Raw genomic sequence first — 25,295 nt, 5'->3', positions numbered from 1 at the left:
TGTTATGCTCCATAGAGAGGAACCGCAAGGCTGCCCTGCTCCAATCAGAGAACACCAGGCAAACTGATGGGGATTCTTTAAAATGGAACGTGGGGATTCTTTAAAATGGAACGTGAGGTTGAGCCCAAATCTACCATTTACTAGCGGGAGCCAAGGCCCAACATCTAGCCCATCTGGCATCTTTCTGAGAAACAGTCACAGTGTTAGATTAAAACAAAACCCAGAGTAGTTTGCCCGAATCCCACTGATGGGGAGTTCACAGGGTATTGTCAGGTTGGCCACACTTGATAAGGTGCTCGACAGAATTCTTCTTGAACACAAATCTCTTGTATAACCTAAAGGGAATGCTCAATGTCAGGTTAGAATCAACCATACCAACATGTTTTTGTACCAATTAAAATATCAAATCATGTTTTGTGAGGATTATTGGGGCAAATCCACAAATGATTGCATGCATATGTATGCACACTTTGAGGCATGGACTCTCCAACCTAATGCAACAGTATAACTTTAGTAAGTCCCCTCGCCCCGACACGGGCGCGAACCAGGGACCCTCTGCACACATCAACAACTGACACCCACGAAGCGTCGTTACCCATCGCTCCACAAAGGCCGCGGTCCTTGCAGAGCAAGGGGAAACCCTACATCTAGGTTTCAGAGCAAGTGACGTAACTGATTGAAACGCTACTAGCGCGTACCCGCTAACTAGCTAGCCATTTCACATCCGTTACACTAACCCCGAAGGGGATGAATTTAGTCTGTGATTGCCCTATAGTTTTTTATTTCTCTATATTTCTTGCCCAAGTCAAAAGATTTGGCTGACCAGAGTGCACATTTGCCCATCATTCCCAAATATTGGCCTACACAGCACGATAGTAATGTACTGTCCTGGATCATTTCCAGAACTCAATCAGTCTAGTGGATAAAATCACAAATCCTGTCAGAATGCTGAGAGCTCAGGGATTTCGCCACCATATTCGCACATCTATGGTAGCCTACTATGAACCCGTTATTGCACACTTGGCCGTTGCTCTCTGTCCTCATGGACAAGTGTTTCATTCATGTAGTTTACTCGTTCGTTGATTCACACCTATAGGCTACTTTCCTCCAGTTCGCTTGAGGTAATTATGAAATGTTTCTGTGGGATGCGATTGCGACTCTAGCATCACTACCACGCAGAAGAGCACGAGCAGGGGCAAGAAGGCGGGCTTTCGATAGCGTCAGAAGAGAATAAAGTAGTCGACCTAAATTATTTTCCGTAGCGTAATTATCCTACTACTCCCTGAGGGTGGTGCAGTAGTCAGAAGAAATTAATGAAGGAGGACGAATTAATTTGTGCGAGGTCTCAAGGCATATGTTTTAAAGTCTTGTAAAACATGATAAATCAACCAGCAACCGAACGAAAAGCTTAGGCGAGAAGGAACCCGAACGTTTGGAGTTGTGCGTAAAATATGGAAATGTTTTACTATCAACGTTTCATTGAAGTCATTAGTTGGTGAGTTTTCGTTCATTGTATACAATTTTCATTGTACATTTTAAATTGTGTAACCCTAACCCTAATTAATTTTGCAATTGTGTTTTTATATTAGACAGTTCATAAACTAGGCTACTGATTTACCAATCTGCATTGTAGGCTACTTGTCAATAATATGAACTAAGCACCTGTGGGCAACAATATTTTGTACATATTGTGAATTACATCATAACGTTACTTGTTTGTTTCTGGAAACTCAAGCACGACAGTCGACTAGGAGCGGACTTGTGTTGTCGCCCTTTGGCGTCGATTGATTTATGGGTCAGCCTAATTCAGACCCCATGTAATAGTTTTATGGTCAACGTGGGCTTCTGGACAGAGACCTCCTCAAACGAGTTCTTGACATGGCTTTCCACTTTAATCCCACAATAAGTGCCAAAATGGTGACTGTCATTTCCATTTTGTTCCTTTGACTCAACATTTGAACAGGTCCACAACCTAATATGGAAGGAACAAAAACACAAACAGAATATAAATAAATATACATAAATACAGTACCTGGGTTGGCTAGGCTATATTGTCAAAGAAGGAAAGGCTAGACTACTTGATTTATCTTCAGATGTAAGTGTATGCATGATGCTAAGTTTTTCCGGTGGTGACCATTTTTTAAAAACATTTAAAGCAATCCTGATTGAGCATGGTAAATGTTCTTATCATTTAGAATAAGTTGGATGAGCCAATCATATAAATATCCTTTAAAACGTATAATTAGATAACTAGATGTTTATGATATAATTTCAATTTCATAATTGATTTTCATCTGCAGCCTGATAAACTAAAATGAACATTTAAATTATAATTCATCAAGGGAGAGAGAAAGATACAAAAATGTTATCCAGCCTGTAGGGGAAAAAATGCTTCCCCCCCCCCCCCCCCCCCCAGCCAGAGAGAAGGTGAATATCACAACAATGAAGTGCAACTGGCAAAGCTGAGTGCCAAAGAGTACGTTTTGGTGACTGGCCAAATAGGCACTTTAATCAGGAGGTGCTTTATGCACAGGAAGTATTTCAGTCTCCTTGTTAGGGGACTGATTTATCATGACTTTTAATTATTAACAAGACCTGATCTGGGTCAAGCAAGAAAGTATTTTTCATCAGTGCCTTCTTTGTTTTGCTTGGTCATCGTTACCGAAGTGTAAAGCCAATATTTCGAATGTACTTGTTCTTCATTTCAAAGTTCTGTGAGGCAGGGCTGCTTATACAGTCCCAACAATCCAGGAATGAGAATATATTTTGACGGGTTGCTCAGCTGCAGCTTTTAGCTTCATCTGCAGCCCTTAATAGTAGGCTTAGCTAAAAGGATTGGGGCAAGGTCACGCGGTAACGGAGTCACACTCCCACTATAAAAATGGCCATATCTTTTAAGATGTGTCATGGAGCCATATGGGAGTCATTAAATGCATACAATTAAGATGCATTATTTTGTTGCTGGGCAGCTGTGACTCCATCAAGCATTAATCATTATTTTGCGTTAAATATATATTTGAACAATTACTTGTTAGTATTGCACTAACTAGTACGGCACTAAAAAATACATATTTATAAATATAATCGTTAAAGATGCAATATGTAACATTTTGGGCGACCTGACCAAATTCACATGGAAATGTGGGTTATAGATCTATTATTCTCATTGAAAGGAAGTCTAAGAAGCGGTAGATATGTTCTATGTGGGTTATTTCTATGTTTCCCAGTCATTAAGTTTAGTTTTTGCCGTCTTTTACTTTCGGTTTTGTATACCAGCTTCAAAAAGCTGAAAACACAATATTTTTGGTTACTGGAAAGATATTTCACAGAGGTTTAGATGGTACAATAATTCTCTATACATTGCTTGTTTTGTCACATAAACTAAAATTATTAGAATTTTAGCAACCAGGAAATGGCAGAACGATTTCTGCATATAGCACCTTTAAGATCTGGCCCCAATTTATAAAAAAAGATATGCCCATTTTTATAGTGGGAGTGTGATCCCTCTACCCGCATGGCCTTGCCCTTTGAACCTGGAAGAATGCGCCACAGATCCCTGCACACTTTCATCCATTCTGCTCCAATTTGACTCTGATAGTCCAGGGGATTAACATCAAGGCAATTCCACAGTGAAATAATGGTGGTGAGACGACACTTTAATAGTATGCCAAACAAAAAACATTGATTTCAAAGTTAAACAAACCATATAAACAAACCATATATTGCACTGTCTATTTTCCCCCAGAACATTTTACAAAAATATATTTACTCGAAGAACAGTGCAGATGTAAAGTTTGGTAACAGAATGACAGTGAAATCCCCAGTGTTTTATGTCACCACGTTGTCCAAAAAGGACTCTGAATTAAGTTTCAAAGATGTCTGCAGAAATAATGGGGTGTCAGCTATGATATGCTGTGTATATACAAAAGTATGTAGACACCCCTTCAAATTTGTTGGATTTGGCTATTTCAGCCACACCCGTTGCTGACAGATGTATAACATCGAGCACACAGCCGTGCAATCTCCATAGACAAACATTGGCAGTAGAATGGCCTTACTGAAGAGCTCAGTGACTTTCAACGTGGCACCGTCATAGGATGCCACCTTTACAACAAGTCAGTTTGTCAAATTTCTGCCCTGCTAGAGCTACCCCGGTCAAATGTAAGTGCTTGTTTTGGGAAGTAGAAACGTCTAGGATCAACAATGGTTCAGCCGCAAAGTGGTAGGGCACACAAGCTCTAAAAACGGGACCGTTAAGTGCTGAAGCGCGTAGTGAGTAAAAGTCGCCTGTCCTCAGCCGCAACACCCACTACCGAGTTTCAAACTGCCCCTGAAAGCAACGTTAGCACAATAACTGTTTGCCGGAAGCTTCATGAAATGGGTTTCTATGGGCGAGCAGCTGCACACAAGCTTAAGATCACCATGCGCAATGTCAAGCGTTGCCTGGAGTGGTGTAAAGCTTGCCGCCATTTCACTCTGGAGCAGTGGAAACGCGTTCTCTGGAGTGATGAATCGCGCTTCACCAGCCAGTCCGACGGATGAATCTGGGTTTGGCAGATGCCAAGAGAACGCTACCTGCCCCAATGCATAGTTCCAACTGTAAAGTTTGGTGGAGGAGGAATAATGGTCTGGGGCTGTTTTTCATGTTTCGGGCTAGGCCCCTTAGTTCTAGTGAAGGGAACTCTTAACGCTACAGCATACAATTACATTCTAGATGCTTCTGTGCTTCCAACTTTGTGGCAACAGTTTGGGGAAGGCCCTTTCCTGTTTCAGCATGACAATGCCCCTGTGCACAAAGCGAGGTCCATACAGAAATGGTTTGTCGAGATCGGTTTTGAAGAACTTGACTGGCCTGCACAGAGCCGTGACATCAACCCCATCGAACACCTTTGGGATGAATTGGAACACCGATTGTGAGCCAGGCCTAATCGGCCAACATCAGTTCCCGACCTCATTAATGCTGTTGTGGCTGAATGGAAGCATGTCCCCGAAGCATCTAGTGGAAAGCCTTCCCAGAAGAGTGGAGGCTGTTATAGCAGCAAAGGGGGGACCAACTCCATATTAATGCCCATGATTTTGGAAAGAGATGTTCGACGAGCAGGTGTCCACGTACTTTTGGTCATGTAGTGTATTTTATTTTATTTCGATTTTTTTTATTTCCCCTTTATTTAACCAGGTAGGCAAGTTGAGAACAAGTTCTCATTTACAATTGCGACCTGGCCAAGATAAAGTAAAGCAGTTCGACACATACATCAACACAGAGTTACACATGGAGTAAAACAAACACACAGTCTATATACAATGTGAGCAAATGAGGTGAGATAAGGGAGGTAAAGGCAAAAAAAGGCCATGGTGGCGAAGTAAACACACTATAGCAAGTAAAACACTGGAATGGTAGATTTGCAGTGGAAGAATGTGCAAAGTAGAAATAATGGGGTGCAAAGGAGCTAAATAAAGACAGTAGGGGAAGAAGTAGTTTGGGCTAAATTATAGATGGGCTATGTACAGGTGCAGTAATCTGTGAGCTGCTCTGACAGCTGGTGCTTAAAGCTAGTGAGGGAGATAAGTGTTTCAGAGATTTTTGTAGTTCGTTCCAGTCATTGGCAGCAGAGAACTGGAAGGAGAGGCGGCCAATGGAGGAATTGGTTTTGGGGGTGACCAGAGAGATATACCTGCTGGAGCGCGTGCTACAGGTGGGTGCTGCTATGGTGACCAGCGAGCTGAGATAAGGGGGGGCTTTGCCTAGCAGGGTCTTGTAGATGACCTGGAGCCAGTGGGATTGGAGACTAGTATGAAGCGAGGGCCAGCCAACGAGAGCGTACAGGTCGCAGTGGTGGGTAGTATATGGGGCTTTGGTGACAAAACGGATGGCGCTGTGATACCCTACTCAATAAATTGGATGCAGTCTATTGGAGGCTATTTTGAAAATGACATTGCCGAAGTCGAGGATCGGTAGGATGGTCAGTTTTACGAGGGTATGTTTGGCAGCATGAGTGAAGGATGCTTCGTTGCGAAATAGGAAGCCAATTCTAGATTTAACTTTGGATTGGAGATGTTTGATGTGAGTCTGGAAGGAGAGTTTACAGTCTAACCAGACACCTAGAATATGTGGACAACTACAAATACCTAAGTCAGAACCGTCCTTGAGTTTGGGAAAAAAAATATATATTTTGGTTATTGAACTACAGTGAAGTGGATTAACACATGGTAACAGAAGGATGGTAACAGAATGACATCATGGGTCCCTGATCTGTACTATAGACGGGTTAGCAGACGTCACAAAAACAATGCAAACGCTTTAATGGGGCAGAAGGCAGTGTGTTGTTGTGATTCTGGATGGCTAGATAGCTAGCAATAATGATAAGAAACTGCCATGTGGGGAGTTGTTTCAGCTAGTTTTATGTTGTTCTTGATACCATGTCTTGTTTTGAGGTGTTTTGACTGATTTCATGTCAATGCTAATATGGCAAAAATGTGCTAGCTAGCTAACCAACCACTGTAACGTATTTGAAGGACAAGTTCTCATTCTGCAAATGTATTTGTTTTCAATAAAACATCAGAGATTAAATATATACGTATGAACAAAAATATAAACACAATATGCAACTATTTCAAGGAATTTAAGGAAATCAGTCAATTGAAATAAATTAATTGGGCCCTAATCTATGGATTTCACATGACTTGGAATACAGATATGCATTTGTTGGTCACAGATACCTTAAAAAAAAAGATAGGGGTGTGGATCAGAAAACCAGTTAGTATCTGGTGTGACCACCATTTGCCTCATGCAGCGCAACATCGCCTTCACAGAGTTGATCAGGTTGTTGATTGTGGCCTGTTGTTCCACTCCTCTTCAATGGCTGTGCGAAGTTGCTGGTTATTGGCGGAAACTGGAACACGCTGTTGTAAATGTCAATCCAGAGCATCCCAAACATGCTCAATGGGTGACATGTCTGCTGAGTATGCAGGCCATGGAAGAACTGGGACATTTTCAGCTTTCAGGAATTGTGTACAGATCCTTGCGACATGGGACAGTGCATTATCATGCTGAAACATGAGGTGATGGCTGTGGATGAATGGCATGACATTTGGCGTCAGGATTGAAATTGCCATTGATGAAATGCAATCGTTTTCATTGTCCGTAGCTTATGCCTGCCCATACCATAACCCCATCGCCACCATGGGGCACTCTATTCACAACGTTGACATCAGCAAACTGCTCGCCCACACGACGTCATACACGTGGTCTACGGTTGTCAGGTTGGTTGAACGTACTTCCAAATTCTCAAAAATTATGTTAGAGGCGGCTTTTGGTAGAGAAATTAACATTCAATTCTCTGGCAACAGCTTTGGTGGACATTCCTGCTGTCAGCATGCCAATTGCACGCTCCCTCAAAACCTGAGACATCTGTGACATCTGTGACATGTACTGTGACAAAACCGCACATTTAAAGTTGCCTTTTATTGTCCCCAGCACAATGTGCACCTGTGCTCTGGACAATGCTATTTAATTAGCTTCTTGATTTGCCACACCGGTCAGGTGGATGGATTAAGTTGGCAAAGGAGAAACTCTCACTAACAGGGATGTAAACAAATTTGTGCACAAAATTTCAGAGAAATAAGATTTTGTGCGTATGAAACATTTCTGGGAACTTTTATTTCAAATCAAATTTTATTTGTCACATGCGCCGAATACAACAGGTAAAGTAGACCTTACTGTGAAATGCTTACTTACAAGTTGTTAACCAACAATGCCGTGACAAGAAATAAAGTTAATAAAATAAACTAAAGTTAAAAAAAATGACAAATATGATTTCAGTGCTATCAATAAACAACTCCTGCATTCTCGCCAGTCAATGCATCCATATGACCCTCAAATATTTGGGGCCTTCCCAGCTAGCACATTTGGTTCCTTGGAAGTTTTTGGTTTCACATTGGTTGTTAGAATGAAGCCATGTTTTTCCTGACCGGTAAAACGTAACTTTTTTTTTAACGTTCTGCGAACAGACGTGAACATTTCGGCCTCCCTGTAACCCAAAAATGTATTTTAGGTTACAGGGAGGTTCTGAGAATGTTTTACTCTGGTACCCTGTAAGCTTTCCTGGGAGGTTTTACTAAAGCTCTGTGAATGGAGATTATAGTTAATTTGGAGGTTCTTGAATAACTTCTTTAAAACTTTCACTGAATTTTTCAATAAGACTTTTAATAAACTGCTATCTTATTTTGGGTTACATTTTTGAACTCCAAGCACAGATAGAACACATTGAGCCTATAATCTTCTGTTATTTTTTCATAGAATTAGTCCACTGCGCCACCAGGATGGAGGTAGCATGACATGTTTTTTTATGCACTCAAAACTGTTCATTTTAGTCTATTCAAACAGACTCCATTTCAAAGGAAACAAGCACTCCAAGATGCACTCACAAAGATCTGGCCAATAAATGGGCATGGCCAATACACCTGAACACACTTAACAAGATAGAGGATAGACAGAATTTTGTTGATGCTGAGAACGGAATGTGTATGTTTTTAAATAACATTCTCTAACGTTACTAATGTTTTCTTGTGGTTTTTATGGAAAGAACAATTTGAGAACATTCACAATGGACAACCACACTCTCACCAAGCTCTAAGAAACATATTGTTTTCAGAACATTATGTGCTAGCTGGGCTTATACCCACAATACATCACTATGAACCAGACCAAATCTGTACCAATCATAGATGTCACAAGTTTAGACATCACAGTGCAGCACACGACATTAGAGTAAAGCACAGTACAGTTCAGTACATTTCAGTACAGTATTGCACTGACCTCTACTTTTCTGTACTATACTGTGGTGGGCTGTACTGTACTGTGCTGTCCAAACTTGTGAAACAGACGTCTATGATTGGTTCAGATTTGGGCTGACCAAATTTCAACTACTTTTCAACATCCATGGACGTCCGGTGTAGGTCAGTGCTCAGTGGGGGGGGGGTTGGTTACACTAAATGGAAAGAGAGGGGGCACATGGGTAGATGTCAGTAAGAGGTGGGTTATCCAGACTGTTTTCAAACTCTTGCTTTGACCACCACGTGACAGAAAGAAAACAGTTATGAGCTGAACATAACAGTATGCCAGTGGAAGGGAGGACAGGAGCAGGTAACCCAACTGTGGTTTCTGACTACTATGAATTCCCATTGTAGCCATTCAGTTGCAGTCAGTCTGTTACAGATTTTTTTGGTTATTATTTTTTCCCCGATTTGGTAACAGAATAATCACTTAATAAATCATGAACCAAATTGTTATCAGTAAAAACATGAACTAACTGGTTGGTCTACCTTTACTTGTTACTTCTGTGAACTTTCATAATCCTCCCTCTTCATGAGGGAGAGACATTTGAAAATATCTTAAAGATATGTGGTTTTTGGTAACAGAATGACAAGACACTAGGCAATATTTCTTAAACTTACACAAGGCAAATCCTTTAAAAAAAATGTATTTCTAATACCTTTTAAGACTTTCTGCTAGTTGTTTTCTAAGACCCCTTTTCCATCTGTTTGACCAGAAATCAAAGCCAGAGCTTATTCCTAATTTCTAGGATGGAAAATGGTTGATGGAGGATAATGTATTCTGTTCACACCAACTCTGTCCTGGGTTGACCGTTTCAAAGGATTGTTTCTGTCGTTCTCTTTTTTTTATGCCATATCATTAGCCTCAAACAATACCCATTTGGAACGATTGTTCATAAACATTATGCATACATAAAGTCACAATATGACTATTTAAATGGCAATACACTCGGGCTCATGTCAAACCAACAAATTACTTATTTTCATCATTGCAGTGGTTATGAGAGAGGTGCTAAAGGACTAGGACTAATGTTTACGCATGTTTTCATTCCACCTTTAAATTTGATTATGTTGAACTAAATTCTGTAGTGTTTCTGCATATCAGAGGACTTACTAAACTAATCAATGATGTAAACACAACGTCACAGCATAATAATAAAACCTCATTGTTAATTTGCCAACCAATCTATTTGAGCAAAATGAAGCATGGTTGGAACAAAAACCTGCATACTTACTCTGAGGTCACAAGGAAATGGACTCTGTGTTTCTGGAGCCTTTATTTGATGATGTATTCTTTCAGACTCAACCGCGGTTATCACCTTTATTAGATGAGAGAACAACCCCAGTATGTGCTGTACCCAGAGAGTACAGTATGTGCGTTTTATTACCATGCCACATGATTTGACCCACACTATAGCTTTAGCACCACCATAGCAGGTTACCTTTATTGGTATTAAGTTAGGATTGTGGATGGCTCTGATCAGATTAGCAAGCAGCCTGGTAAGTGTGCCAAAGGGAAAAAGCTCCACCTGTCCAGTGGTGTGTGGAGGATTATGTAGTGTAGTTGCTTTTCTGTGAAAAATGCAACACGTAACAAACTGTTGTGGCTCTCTTTCAAGAGGTTGATCTCTTTGTCCTCTCAAAGCTGTTTTGGAATAGTGAAAGCAGAGCGGGTATGCTGAAAATGGAAGGACTTTCTAATGAAAGTGTAGCCTAAAGGATACCTTGTAACAGAGGCCCAATGTAATCCACGAATGGTCAAATTGGCTGCTGTTATTTATTCTTGGTATATTCCCCATAGGCAGAACGTTTCCTGACCGCTGAAGTCCACCTGAAGAATCAAGCACCTTTTGATGAAGCGTGCTTGCTGGAATCCTTGTTTACCATCCATCTCCTCCTGTCAGACATGGTTCTTTCTCTCATTGTACCTCGATGGATTCAATCCGTCAATGCTATTAACTAAAACGACCTCATTTGGCATGTCACATCTGTGCTACACTGAAACCAATTAACTTTTCTAATTTATTTGTGCTATTATTAATTTTGCAGACAGTACATTTTGTGCGAGCAATGACTTAACTGACTCCCTTGATAAAGAATTATAATATAGTGCACCCTGCAACACGACAGAACACTGTCTCTGGAACCAGATTTATTTAAGTGGGCTGTCACAGTGACCCACTTCTGCCTCTGGCTGGGAGACAGAGTGAGAGTGTAAATACAAACATAATCAGAGCACACACACATCCGTGTGTATATATATATATATACACACACACACACACACACAAAATGCATAACGCCTAACCCTAAGCATACCGACGCATAAACACACATTCCACCATACAAAGACCAAAAACTCCCCCAAACCCACAGACATTTAAGTTGCAAATACACACAAAAAGCATTTGTATAAAACACATTTAATCCATATGAAACAAATGCAATTGCAAATGTGGGCACAGTGTCACACATTTAATATAATCATATTTGTCACAGTTGCAAGCTTACAGCCAGACAAACATACTCTTCTTTATGGCTTCCCTACATGCTTACTGTAATGCAAATACACAATCTATCTAACGTAGGTCTGCACACACGCGCGCACACACACACACACCGCAATATTATTGAGGTATACAATGTCTTTACAAAATGTTTTAAAGTGATTGAATCAGAAATGGCTCGCTTGACTTGAGGTTGTTTACGAGCCCTTTCTCCTTTTCCTGGCAGACCCAATGGAAAAAGAATCTGGCATTCTGAAGAGCACTGCTATTCTCTCCCCCTCAGCCTAGCAGCTGTTCTGCTCACAAACCTTTTAATACACGCTTGTAGAACTCTGGTGCATATCACAGGGGCTGGTACACTGTGGCAGGTGCCAGGAGCAATAAACAATGTCTTTCCAGCATATAAAAACATACAGACATACACACAGAGACACTTTCAACAGAGTGTAACACACACCCGGGCCCCCAGGTCCGGGCTGTTGTTTCATTTCAGCCATCTTAATTGGTCTAAGAATAGCACTTAGGCAAGTGTCAAAGTGTAGCCTGGCTTACACTGTGCATTCTCTTTCTAACCCCATGGCGATTTAGAGAGTGACCAATGTGGGGAGGGGAGGAAAAGTCTCCCAGGGTGTCTGTTTTGAGGACAGACTTCAATACAATGAATGAACATAAGACTGTTCTCGTGGCCCATCCAAAGCAGCCCCCAGCTAGACATCATGCACCGGTTCAATTGGGTCTTTTTGCCTATAATCTCTAAGTGTTCCTGCCAGTACTGATTGGGAAAAATATGTCTTGAAGTAGGAAAGACCAAAGGCTTTGGGAAATACTAGGCAGGCTGCAGAGCAGATATCCCTTAAAAACAATGAATCACATAAAAAACAGATCAAACTTAGTTTGGGGTTGTTGTTTTGCTCCGTTTCTGCTGTGGGTCATGTCAAAATGAGGAGGCGGCTTATGAGCCACAGTGCTGAGTGTGTTGGTTACCTAAAGTGATTCCATGGAGTCAGTAATGGGGATTTTGTAGCTAGGCACGCACTGCAAGGTCACTGTTTTGACACCCAGAATGTTCTGACATCTGTCCACAGTTTGATGTAACACGATGACAGCTGAGCGGACTTGATGAGTTTTGTGTGATGATGGGGGAGAGCTGAGTGGGAAAGTCCAAATGTTTGAAAGAATTAAGCAACAGTGGGGACCAACCCAAACTCCAAACTTGGTTTCTGGATCTGCCATGGGATTGTCTGAGTGGATGTTACATCAGGTTGGCTTTGATATTGTTTGCATTTAGCGTTGTGGTTGTCTGTTAGATAAGAGCTGGCCGCTGCACAGGTTTGGACAGCTGGGTTTTTGTGTTATGCAAAAGGTTAACGGCAGCATCATATTGGCCAATCAGGCATTTTGCCATCAACTGTCCAGCTGAAAACAAAACAAACCCAATACCCTTACCACCCAGGACAGACTTCATTCAGCAGCTTCCTCAACAACAACTATTTCAATCGGAACAATAGTTGAAATTGAATACTATTTTTACTTGTTAGAATGTACTTAGAATAAATACAGAGGAATATGATACAGTGTAACTGTGGAATCTAGATCTCTTCTAGGTCTCTTTGTGACCCCTAGGTCATGACCATTGACTGCAATCTAACTTCATAGTGTATGCATGGACATACAGTACCAGTCAAAAGTTTAGACACACCTACTCATTCAAGGGTTTTTCTTTATTTGTACTATTTACTACATTGTAGAATAATAGTGAAGACATCAAAACTATGAAATAACACATACTGTATGAAATCATGTACTAACCAAAAACAAATCAAAATATATTATGTATTTTAGATTCTTCAAAGTAGACACCCTTTGCCTTGATGACAGCTTTGCACACTCTTGGCATTCTCTCAACCAGCTTCACATGGAATGCTTTTCCAGCAGTCTTGAAGGAGTTCCCACATATGCTGAGCACTTGTTGCCTGCTTTTCCTTCATTCTGCAGTCCAACTCATCCCAAACCATCTCAATTGGGTTGAGGTTGGGTGATTGTGGAGGCCAGATCATCTGATGCACTGTTCAATCACTCGCCTTCTTGGTCAAATAGCCCTTACACAGCCTGGAGGTGTGTTGGGCCATTGTCCTGTTGAAAAACAAATGATAGTCCCACTAAGAGCAAACTAGATGGGATGGCGTATCACTGCAGAATGCTGTGGTAGCCATGCTGGTTAAGTGTGCCTTAATCTGAATAAATCACAGACAATGTCACCAGCAAAGCAACCCCACACCTTCTCCATGCTTCATGGTGGGAACCACACATGCAGAGATCATCCATTCACCTACTCTTTGTCTCACAAAGACACTGCAGATTTTTTTGTTTAGATCAAGATGGGGCACAGTCATGGGCGTATGTTTCATTACCGTACCAATCCCTTTTAGCCTGCAACTTAGACTGAGGATATAAGGTGCAGAGTAAAAGTGGTAAAGGATGTATTATTTGGTAATCAATTAGTGGTTGGAACCAAAAATCTCATTTGGACTCAGACCAAAGGACAGATTTCCACTGGTCTAATGTCCATTACTCGTGTTTCTTGGCCCAAGTAAGTCTCTTCTTATTATTGGTGTCCTTTTTAGTAGTGGTTTCTTTGCAGCAATTCAACCATGACGGCCTGATTCACGCAGTCTCCTTTGAACAGTTGATGTTGGGATGTGTTACTTGAACTCTGTGAAGCATTTATTTGGGCTTCAATTTCTGAGGCTGGAAACTAATGATCTTATCCTCTGCAGCAGAGGTAACTCTGGGTTTTCCTTTCCTGTGGCGGTCCTTATGAGAGCCAGTTTTATCATAGCGCTTGATGGTTTTTGCAACTGCACTTGAATAAATGTTCTGCATTGACTGACCATGTCCTCAAGTAATGATGGACTGTCGTTTCTCTTTGCTTATTTGAGCTGTTCTTGCCATAATATGGACTTGGTCTTTTACCAAATAGGGCTATCTTCTGTATACTACCCCTAGCTTGTCACAACATAACTAATTGGCTCAAACGCATTAAAAAGGAAAGAAATTCCACAAATTACCTTTTAACAAGGCACACTTGTTAAATGAAATGCATTCCAGGTGGCTACCTCCATGACACTGGTTGAGAGAATGCCAAGAGTGTGCAAAGCTGTCATCAAGGCATAGGGTGGCTACTTTGAATTATCTCAAATATAAATAGATTTTGATTTGTTCAACACTTTTTATACTTACTACATGATTCCACATGTGTTATTTCGTAGTTTTTTGGGTGTCAGGGAAAATGTATGGAGTAAAAAGTACAATATTTTCTTAAGGAATGTAGTGAAGTAAAAGTATAAGTAGTCAAAAATATAAAAAGTAAAGTACAGATACCCCCAAAAACTACTCAAGTAGCACTTTATTTTTTACTTAAGTACTTTACACCACTGCTTTTAATGTTGTCGATTTCGATTTTGCCCTTTGGTGTTTATGAGGGCTACTGTAGATCTACATGTAGTTGCAGTTACGACTAATGTTTTTGCCATTTTTGTCGGTATAAGAGTAAGTGCTTTAGTCGTCATCAGGATTAAAACTTTTTAAAAGCATTCCCAAAATCTGATTGTACCGTAGTTGAATCACAGATGTTGCTGAAATGTATGTCATATTATATTTTATATATTTGTACTTAAAAGGATAGTTCGAGATTTTGTCAATTAAGCCTTTTTTTTCTACTTACCCAGAGTCAAATGAAAAAATGTATGTGTCTGTGTGCAGTTTAAAGGAAGTCAAAGGTAGTTTCTGGAGCTATTGCTTACTAGCGTTAGTGCAATGACTGGAAGTCTACAGTAGCTGCTAGCATTGTATTCATGAGTTCATCTGACTCTGGGTAAATAGAAGAAACGGCTTAATTACTAAAATCTTGAACTATCCCTTTTAATACAGTGTAGTGGAAAATGTTCCCTAATTTCTTGTCCTGCTTAATTAATTGAAAACGAGGCTGCACAGTACGACAAAACCTTTTTGTTTCTTGGGGTATGTATGATGTGCCTCCATGGGAATGTTTGACTATTCCCTACTCGACCTTCTCAACTTGGTCCTGTATAGCTTACGTGTGCACATCTGCCGTCACATGTCACGTGTCACTGGCCCTTCCCCAGATAGCCTGCCTAATCCAGATGTCTGGCCAGGGGGCACAGCTCCCATCCGAACTGGCCTTCATCAGGGTTTTTAGAATCAGTAAGCATAGGTCTGGATGCACTAATGAGGATTTTTTTTGTGCAGATCAAGATGGGGCACAGTCATGGGCGTATGTTTCATTACCGTACCACTACCTTTTAGCCTGCAGCTTAGACTGAGGATATAAGGTGCAGAGTACAAGTGGTAAAGGATGTATTATTTGGTAATCAATTAGTAGAGATGCTATCTGTATTAAACAGAGATGTAGGTCGATAGTAACTATGAAATCTGCTCTAAATAGTACCCTAATTATGCTCTGACGTTAATACATTTTTTTATTTTTTATTATTTTTATTATCTTGATTCCACGCTCAAATTCACCACTTTGTTAGGTTTATCTCAAAATGTTGGAAACTCATGCTTTGTCCATAAATATAGCATTTGCAATCCATGATTTACAAATGCTACAAAGAATCCTTGCTTATGTTTTTTTTGGGAGGGGGAAGATTTATTCCTGTCTCTTGTCTCTCTAGGCCATTTGCAAGGACATGTTTTTTACAGAACATCATCTCTTATGGAAGACTTAACTCAAGTCTGATCCCAACTTGACCACCACTGGTAATGAAAACCTGCATCCTCATAGTAAATCGGTAAGTTCCTTAACAAATACTAAAATATATTCATACCTTTGTTTTAATTTGTTATGGCATTGCAAGTAAGCATGACTGTTCTTTAGCTATCGGTTCATAACTTGTGTCCTTTTTGTTTCCCTTTTTAGGCAGGAGGCAAGATGTTTGTGGAGTCTGTTGTCCGATGGGGGGCATGGAGCATCTTGCTCCAGTGTGGATTATTGGGTGTGTCAGCAGGGGACTTCCCCTGGCCTTGCCCTGCCAGGTGTGTGTGTCGGCTTGAGACTTTAGAAGTGAACTGCTCTGACAAACAGCTGACTTCTGTGTCTCAGGGCTTCGCTAGTGGCACCCAGCACATTAACTTATCTCGTAACAAGCTGAAGACACTGGGTCGTCGGCAGTTCTTTGGATTGACCCAGCTAGAGGATCTGGACATTAGTGACAATGTCATCGCCATGATTGATGTGGAGGCTTTCCAGGGCCTGCAGAACCTCAAGACCCTGTGCATTAGGAGCAACCGCCTCAAGATCATCTCTGTGGGGGTCTTCTCCGGACTGCCCAGCCTGCGCTTCCTGGACCTGAGTGAGAACGAGATCCTAGTCTTTCTGGACTACACCTTCCGTGAGTTGGTGAGCCTGCACCAGCTGGAGGCTGGGGAGAATGACCTGGTGTTCATCTCCCAGCAGGCCTTTACCGGCCTGCAGAACCTGCAGGAGCTCAATCTGGACCGCAGCAACCTGACCTCCATCCCCACCGAGGCACTGTCCCAGCTCCAGAGCCTGACTCGGCTGCGCATGATCCGCCTCACCATCTCGGCGCTGCCCAACAATGCCTTCCGCCGCCTGCATCGGCTGCGTAGCCTCGTCATCTCCCACTGGCCCTTGCTGGACACCCTGGCCAGCAACAGCCTGATTGGCCTCAACCTCACCTCGCTGGTCATCAGCAGCTGCAATCTCAGTGCTGTCCCATACCAGGTGCTGCGCCACCTGGTCTACCTTGGCTACCTGGACCTGTCCTACAACCCCATCACAGCCATCCAGGGTAACCTGCTGGGGGACTTGTTGCGGCTGCAGGAACTGCACCTAGCTGGGGGCAACTTGCTCCGCATCGAGCCAGGGGCCTTCAGGGGGCTGGCTTACTTCCGTCTGCTCAACGTGACATCCAACCAGCTCAGCACACTGGAGGAGAGTGCCTTCCACTCGGTGGGGAATCTGCAGGTCCTGCGGCTAGATGGGAACCCCCTGGCCTGCGACTGCCGACTGCTCTGGGTGGTCCGCCGGCGACAGCGCCTAAACTTTGACGGCCGCCAACCCACCTGCTCCACCCCGGACATGGTGCGAGAGCGGGAATTCCGGGACTTCTCAGAGAAAGAGCTCCCGAGACTATTCACCTGCCGGCAGGCCCGAATTGTAGACCGCAGGTCCCAGGAGGTTAGGGTGGAGGAGGGCACTACAGTGCTCTTCTCCTGCAAGGCGGACGGTGACCCAATGCCCTCCTTTACCTGGTTGTCAGCCCAGCGGATTCCGCTCTCCACTACGGGGCGCATCAGGGTGTTGTCCAATGGAACTCTAGAGGTACGCTATGCCCAGGTTCAGGACAGCGGCACATACCGGTGCACAGCGGGCAATGCAGCTGGCAACGACAGCCTGTACGTCAGCCTCTATGTGAAGGGTTTCCCACGTAACCGCACCACGCCCTTTTTCACCAACGAAGGGTGGATAGAGTCCTCACACGCCCCTACTGCCAACTCCTCTGCCCAGGTGGCCAATCAGTACCCATTTGATGCCAAGACACTGATCATCGCCACCACCATGGGCTTCCTGTCCTTCCTCAGCTCAGTGGCTATCTGCTTCGTCTTCATGTTCTTCTGGAGCCAGAGCAAGGGGCAAATCAAACACACAGCCACCATCGACTATGTGCCCCGTACCTCAATGGGGGTAGGAGGAGGAGGAGGGGGTGGAGGTGACGCTGGCAAGTTCACCATGAAGCTTATCTAAGGTTATGTGGGAGAGGACTTGGGACACATTGACTGTGTCACTCCCTGAGGGTGAAGGCTCTACAGGGACACTGCCTGCCTTCAGAAAGCTAGATCCTCAGTGCACCCTTAACATACGGAAATTATACATATCTGATGACATATCATCCTAAATATATTGGAGAAGAAAATAATGAACAGTGGTTGTCTAGAAGCCGGTTTATTTAAACTCTGTTGTCAATTTTTGTTAAATGGTGTCAGTATTTATTCAACATTACAATTACAGTGCTACAAATCGAACATGATGATATGAAATATTATACATGTTCATGTGTATAAGGAATGCTCTTAAAGTGTCAAGGTTCATTTCACTCATATCAGATGTGCTTGGTGGATCTGATATACAGATATATAGTAAGTGTGGATATCATGTGTCAACTTGCCAATACAGGTCAAGCAAGAATTGCCCTCTGACCTGAGGATAACTATTTATGCTTATACACAGAGGATCCATTCAGAGACTGCATACTCATCATTTGCTTAAGGCTCTATGAAACTATAATAATATGCAAACACATGACTGTAGTTATATAGTTATAATAGATGTATAGAATATTGTACTAGGCTATATTCAAATACGGTAGATAAATCAGTTTCACTGTACAGTAACATATCATGGCTCACTTTTTGACTAGCCTCTAGTTAACGAAAATTCATGTTTTGGGGACAGGAGTATTATTTAGTTATCGGAATATGACAGTGTCCAGCGGGTGATGAAATTCTAATCTGTACATGAGAATGTATCCAATTCCATGTCATATTATAAACAATCTTTTAAGCTTTAAATCATATTTCCATTTTCTTTTTTATAACAAAGTAAGATAGTTTGCACACATCAAATTATTTTTTGCAAGTCATTTCCTTTTTATATCAGTGGAATTTCTTACTGTATCATTTGGTAAGATATTGTAATCAGCAACAATGCTTCAATGATAATATAACTGTTTAACATTCATGTAACCTCACACTGTTTATTTTTCCTGAATGTTTATCGATCACAGGGTATTGAAAATATGTGCCTGAGTAATCTCACTCGCCATTCAAGAAACATTTTCTCTCTCTTGCCCTTGCCCAGAATAATCTAGAAAAAATGATAATCACGTGCATGAGCAGAGATTTAAACCCTTTTGGATTACCTCTGCATGTCTCAATCTGTTATATAGGTCTGTCTGGTGGCTGCTAACCCAAGGCCTGGCCTGTCATATTATCTGTTTTAATGCAACTATTTCCTCTCATGGAATGGAATCCAAAGGTTTTACTGTAGCGTCATAAGCCAATGCTCCCTATGTTAAAGACAGCGAGGACAGGAAATCATTATTTTTGTAGGTATAAATCTATTTAGGTTTACAACAGGCTGCCAAAGAAATATATACTCTCAAGTAGGTCTCATGGTTTACAGTACAGGTCTACAGTATTATTGCACCTCTACACAGATATGCCCACAAGAGAAAGAACGTGTCAGGTGTGTCAGTTCTAACATGTTCACCTTTAATGAACCCACAGTGCGGTTTTTCTTTACCTATAGTTGATTGAATTGGGGCCCTTTTGTCTGAATTCCAGGTGATAAAATAACCATGATGCTTTGTGTTCCCCTTATCTGGCCTGATGCTGGCCACTGAGTGGTGCTAAAACGCCATGGTTAAAGACTCTCAAGTCTCATCCATTACACTTACCAAACATATTTTATTTTGTATTAATTATACAAAGGTGCTGGGTCACCGTTTCTTGGGAAATCATTTTGTGGAACTCCTACTGATTGGATTTTAAGAAGGGAAATAAAATGTAGTTATAGGTGACAATGACTAATTAATCTAGGCGATGGGTTGAAGTATGGCATATGCTGCAGATACAGTAGCCTATATCTAAAATAACAGATGCCAAATGATCTCTGTATTATGTAAATATAGTATTTTGCTAAAAGTGTCTAAATATCTATTACTCCGGAGTTGCTGTGAATGCTCTTCTTTGGTGTCTCAGACCAGCTGGTGTGTTAACGGACATATTCAGTCAATCCTTATCCCAGTCTGCTGTTCCCACATGCTTCAAGAGGGCCACCATTGTTCCTGTTCCCAAGAAAGCGAAGGTAACTGAGCTAAATGACTATCGCCCCGTAGCACTCACTTCCATCATCATGAAGTGCTTTGAGAGACTAGTCAAGGACCATATCACCTCCACCCTACCTGACACCCTAGACCCACTCCAATTTGCTTACCGCCCCAATAGAGCCACAGACGACGCAATCGCAATCACACTGCACACTGTCCTAACCCATCTGGACAAGAGGAATACCTATGTAAGAATGCTGTTCATCGACTACAGCTCAGCATTTAACACCATAGTACCCTCCAAACTCGTCATTAAGCTCGAGACCCTGGGTCTCGACCCCACCCTGTGCAACTGGGTCCTGGACTTCCTGACGGGCCGCCCCCAGGTGGTGAGGGTAGGTAACAACATCTCCACCCCGCTGATCCTCAACACTGGGGCCCCACAAGGGTGCATTCTCAGCCCTCTCTTGTACTCCCTGTTCACCCATGACTGCATGGCCATGCACGCCTCCAACTCAATCATCAAGTTTGCAGACGACACTACAGTGGTAGGCTTGATTACCAACAACGACGAGACGGCCTACAGGGAGGAGGTGAGGGCCCTCGGGGTGTGGTGTCAGGAAAATATCCTCACACTCAATGTCAACAAAACAAAGGAGATGATCGTGGACTTCAGGAAACAGCAGTGGGAGCACCCCCCTATCCACATCGACGGGAGAGTAGTGGAGAAGGTTGAAAGTTTTAAGTTCCTTGGCTTACACATCACGGACAAACTGAAATGGTCCACCCACACAGACAGCGTGGTGAAGAAGGCGCCGCAGCGCCTTCTTCAAGTGAAATTTGGCTTGTCACCAAAAGCACTCACAAACTTTTACAGATGCACAATCGAGAGGATCCTGTCGGGCTGTATCACCGCCTGGTACGGCAACTGCTCCGCCCACAACCGTAAGGCTCTCCAGAGGGTAGTGAGGTCTGCACAACGCATCATCGGGGGCAAACTACCTGCCCTCCAGGACACCTACACCACCCGATGTCACAGGAAGGCCAAAAAGATCATCAAGGACAAGGCGAGGTCAATACAGGTGCATCAAAGCTGGGACAGAGAGACTGAAAAACAGCTTCTATCTCAAGGCCATCAGACTGTTAAACAGCCATCACTAACATTGAGTGGCTGCTGCCAACATACTGACTCATCTCTAGCCACTTTAATAATGAAAACATTGATGTAATAAATGTATCACTAGCCACTTTAAACAATGCCACTTTATATATCGTTTACATACCCTACATTACTCATCTCATATGTATATACTGTACTCTATACCATCTACTGCATCTTGCCTATGCCGTTCGGCCATTGCTCATTCATATATTTTTATGTACAGATTCTTATTCATTCCTTTACACTTGTGTGTGTATAAGGTAGTTGTTGTGAAATTGTTAGGTTAGATTACTTGTTAGATATTACTGCATGGTCGGAACTAGAAGCACAAGCATTTCGCTACACTCGCATTAACATCTGCTAACCATGTGTATGTGACAAATCAAATTTGATTTTATTTGACATGGTAACCACCATGGCATACACTGACACTACCATTAAGATGGTAGATAAATGGTAAATGTAGCCTACATTTTTTCCGGTTTGGATGATTGTGTTATGCTATAGATACTTCTGTGAATATCTGAACATTGCATCCAAAAATAAACTGCTCACATTCTGGACATGACTTTGTTAGGACTGTGTTTGTGTAAATAGTTTCTTAAAAAAGTGTGGCCAGCTCAAATGCTGATTGTTGCGTCATTCGAAAGTGGCCGTTCTAAATAAGCATTCTAAATGAGCGTTCTAATCACACGCGTGTGATCGTACTCTTCAGGGACCACTGTCAAACGATCATGTGTTGGAACGTGTGAAAACGTAGGCTACATTTGTCCTAGCGCTAATTGAGGAAAGATTGACACAACACAAGCGGTCATATTTTCTAACTCTCGGCAGACATAAACTACAATATGAATTAGCTAATAGCAATTACTATGTATAATTAATCACATCACGGGTGAGCTCAACATTGATAGAAATAATTGAGTAAAACACTTTCTAGAAATCGAAAGTAATCCGACAAGATTAGTTTCAGAGCGCAGCCATGCATTTTTTTCCTCACAGACACCTAAGATAATAAGAGAAGACAAGATGAGTTTGGTCTGTTTATAGTATGCATGTTGAAGGGGTGTGTCGTCTACCATCGTTCAATTCCCACCATTCACTTCCTGAAGTTCTCCAAAAATTTGTGTACCCTTACTCACATCATTTTGTTATAGCATCTTTGGTGCGACAGATCGGAATGCATGATTTATCACCGGTAATTGAAAAACGTGAATAAAACAGTAAATATATCAATAATTACCACACAAAACATTTTCCGATAGTGATTTATTTATACAAATGGCGAGCGCAGGCAGTCAATCATGTAACCTCTCACTCCCACTCTGAGCCATTCAGTGTTGTTGTTTTATGTATGTAGCTAGTGAGTTAAGTTGTAGCATTAGCAATGTCTTTCAAAAGGAGACAACTCACAAATGCGGAAATTCTGGAGATTTAAAAAAATTCTGACAATGAGTCTGAAAGTCAGGAATCAGATTCTGACAGTGACAGTGAGGAGCTGCCCCCCAGCCATTAAGAACCCTGAATCTGAGGACCCCTTGTCCACTGACAAAGTCCTAGTTCCCTTTGAAGATGCTGGTGGTGATGGAGGCAGACCGACAGTGGATGAAGTACAGGAGTTCTGTGGTAGCTGGAAGGCTGCCAGCCATTTCACCCCTCCTTGACCTGCTGTTTGCCTTGATGAGTCCCAGTCTGGAGAGCAACACCCCTTGCCATTTCCATCTGAGGCAGAGTGCTTCAAGTTGTTTCTGACAGAGGAGCTGGTGGGAGACATAGCAGAGACCAATTGCTATGCCTTGGAGCTACAGGAGAAGAGAGAGCCAGGAGTGAGGGGGACAACCACAATTAGTGAAATGTATACCTTCCTGGTGACAGTCCTCATGGGGATAGTAAAGAATAACTCCCTAAGAGAATACTGGAGCACAGATCCTATGTTTGCAACTCCCTTCTTTGCCACCCTCTTTTCCCAAGACTGCTTCCTAGTTCTGCTGCGATGACTGCATTTCCTCAACAATGCTACTGCCATCCTAAATGACCCGTTATACAAAATAAGAAATGTCAACAGCTGGCAGTAAAGTGTCATGTCAAATGAGACATCCATGTCCTCTCCACTGTCCATACAGCAACCATGTCAGCCACAGTGAAGGGGGACCACCTGACGGGAGAGAAAAATCAAACCAGACTGCGTGCTTGACTATAACCTCAAAATGGGGGCAGTGGATAAGGCGGACATGATAAACAGCTTTGTGGAATGCACTCAGAAAACGGCCAAGTGATATAAGATATTTTTCAATTTTTCCAGGGTAGCTTCAAAATACAACAAGCCAATACTTCTCTGACGCAATTAGCATTGTTTTACAGAGCTAATAGAAGAATGTAACTAGCTACATAAGCACGATTGAATATAACACCATAAAGGTTATGAAATTAGTAACCTTATCTCGCGTGTCCGCGGTTATAAGGATTATGCACATATATTATGCTCCATAAACACAGTGAGCTACAGTAGAAACGGTATAACACGACATACATAAACTATTATAACGTAATAAGGCACTTACTTTGATAGAAACGCAGTCTGGATTTGAACATGGGTGTCTGTAGTGACGCCTCTAGCACTGAGACACTGTGCCTAACAGGCTGACCACAGTGCTCGCGTTGCAAAATAAATGTAGAAATCTATGTTATTCAATTATTGCACCCACACTGCTCGTGTGCACCAACGAGCGTCTGCGTTGCCAAGGGCTAAAATAGAAATCAGTTCTATTTCTGACGCAGATCACGCTGAAAGTCCTGCCTCTCCCATCTCCTCATTGGTTTATAGAAGCAGGTACCCACGTGCCCTCTCCTCATTGGTTATACCCACGTGGGTGACTGAAAGACGAACGAGGTCAGTGGCGGTAATGCACCTAATTTATGAAAGTTGCCAATCGCAATATCAAGTCAAGAGAAGAAAAGGCCTGGAAGGAAGAGAGATGACTAGAAACGATTCGGTTGACCGTTTTATGTGTGGATTAATTGTCGGAGTAGAGAACCTTGTACATTTCAGGTAAAATAACAACTCAATGTTTATATCCCAGGACAAATTAGCAAGTGCAAGCTAACTAGCTAAATTGCGATAAAGGTTTAATGCTTTTTGACCTGTCCCCCAATTAATATAATTGGTTCAGAGATTGTTTTGATATTTTAACCTGCGTGTCGTGATCGCGTTTGGTGTGGGGGGACAAAATAAATGTATGCACGATGGTGTTAGACAGCTGCGCCACTTGGGATTCATAAGGCCAGGGTAGCTTCAAAATACAACACATGCTAATACTTCTCTGATGCAATTAGCATTGTTTTCCAGAGCTAATAGAAGAATGTAGCTAGCTACCTAAGCATTGAGTATAACACCATAAAGGTTATGAAATGAGTAATGTTACCTCGTGTATCCACTGTTATAAGGAATATACACTAAAATATTATGCTACAGTAGAAACGACATGCAGAAACTATTATAATGTAACAAGGCACTTACTTTGATAGAAACACACACATTTCCAAAGTTATTATTGGTAACGAAAACAACTATGACTGCGATGCAGGCAACAGATGGAAAATGTGAACACGTGTGTGCAGGACGGGAGATGAGCAAATGTCTGCAGACTTGAACTGCACAAACAATTGGGAAGTGTTTGGGGAATTTTGTCCGGGTCAGAAATGTCTGCAAAAGTAAAAATGACTACTTTTATGTGAATGAATGAGGCGAAACACACCTCAATTCAAACTGTTCTTAGAAAATAAAAAACTTGTTAGAAAATAATTTGAAATTGACAAATTGAAAATAGCCTAGAAATAAAAACAGGCTGCGTGCATTGATTTGAGGGCAGCGCAGCGCAGATTAAATTAACTGTTACGTAACAATCACATTCTGGAATGGAG

At 42.0% G+C, this 25,295-nt stretch overlaps 1 protein-coding gene across 1 annotated transcript; it reads left to right on the top strand.

Annotated features, from left to right (window-relative positions):
* Positions 1-1,297: 1,297 nt before the first annotated feature.
* Positions 1,298-20,019, top strand: lingo4b (leucine rich repeat and Ig domain containing 4b). Its single transcript, XM_038994370.1, has 3 exons — positions 1,298-1,495; positions 16,037-16,153; positions 16,282-20,019. The coding sequence occupies exon 3, from the start codon at positions 16,294-16,296 to the stop codon at positions 18,127-18,129; it is 1,836 nt and encodes a 611-aa protein (XP_038850298.1). The 5' UTR covers positions 1,298-1,495; positions 16,037-16,153; positions 16,282-16,293; the 3' UTR covers positions 18,130-20,019.
* The last annotated feature ends 5,276 nt before the right edge of the window (positions 20,020-25,295 follow it).

The sequence above is a fragment of the Salvelinus namaycush genome, chromosome 5, assembly GCF_016432855.1.
Source record: "Salvelinus namaycush isolate Seneca chromosome 5, SaNama_1.0, whole genome shotgun sequence".
NCBI lineage: Eukaryota > Metazoa > Chordata > Actinopteri > Salmoniformes > Salmonidae > Salvelinus > Salvelinus namaycush.
This window is presented reverse-complemented; position numbering and strand designations above follow the sequence as displayed.

Bases quoted from the DNA above. Each gene is read 5' to 3' on its own strand.
- lingo4b (XM_038994370.1), top strand. From the start codon at position 16,294: ATGTTTGTGGAGTCTGTTGTCCGATGGGGGGCATGGAGCATCTTGCTC.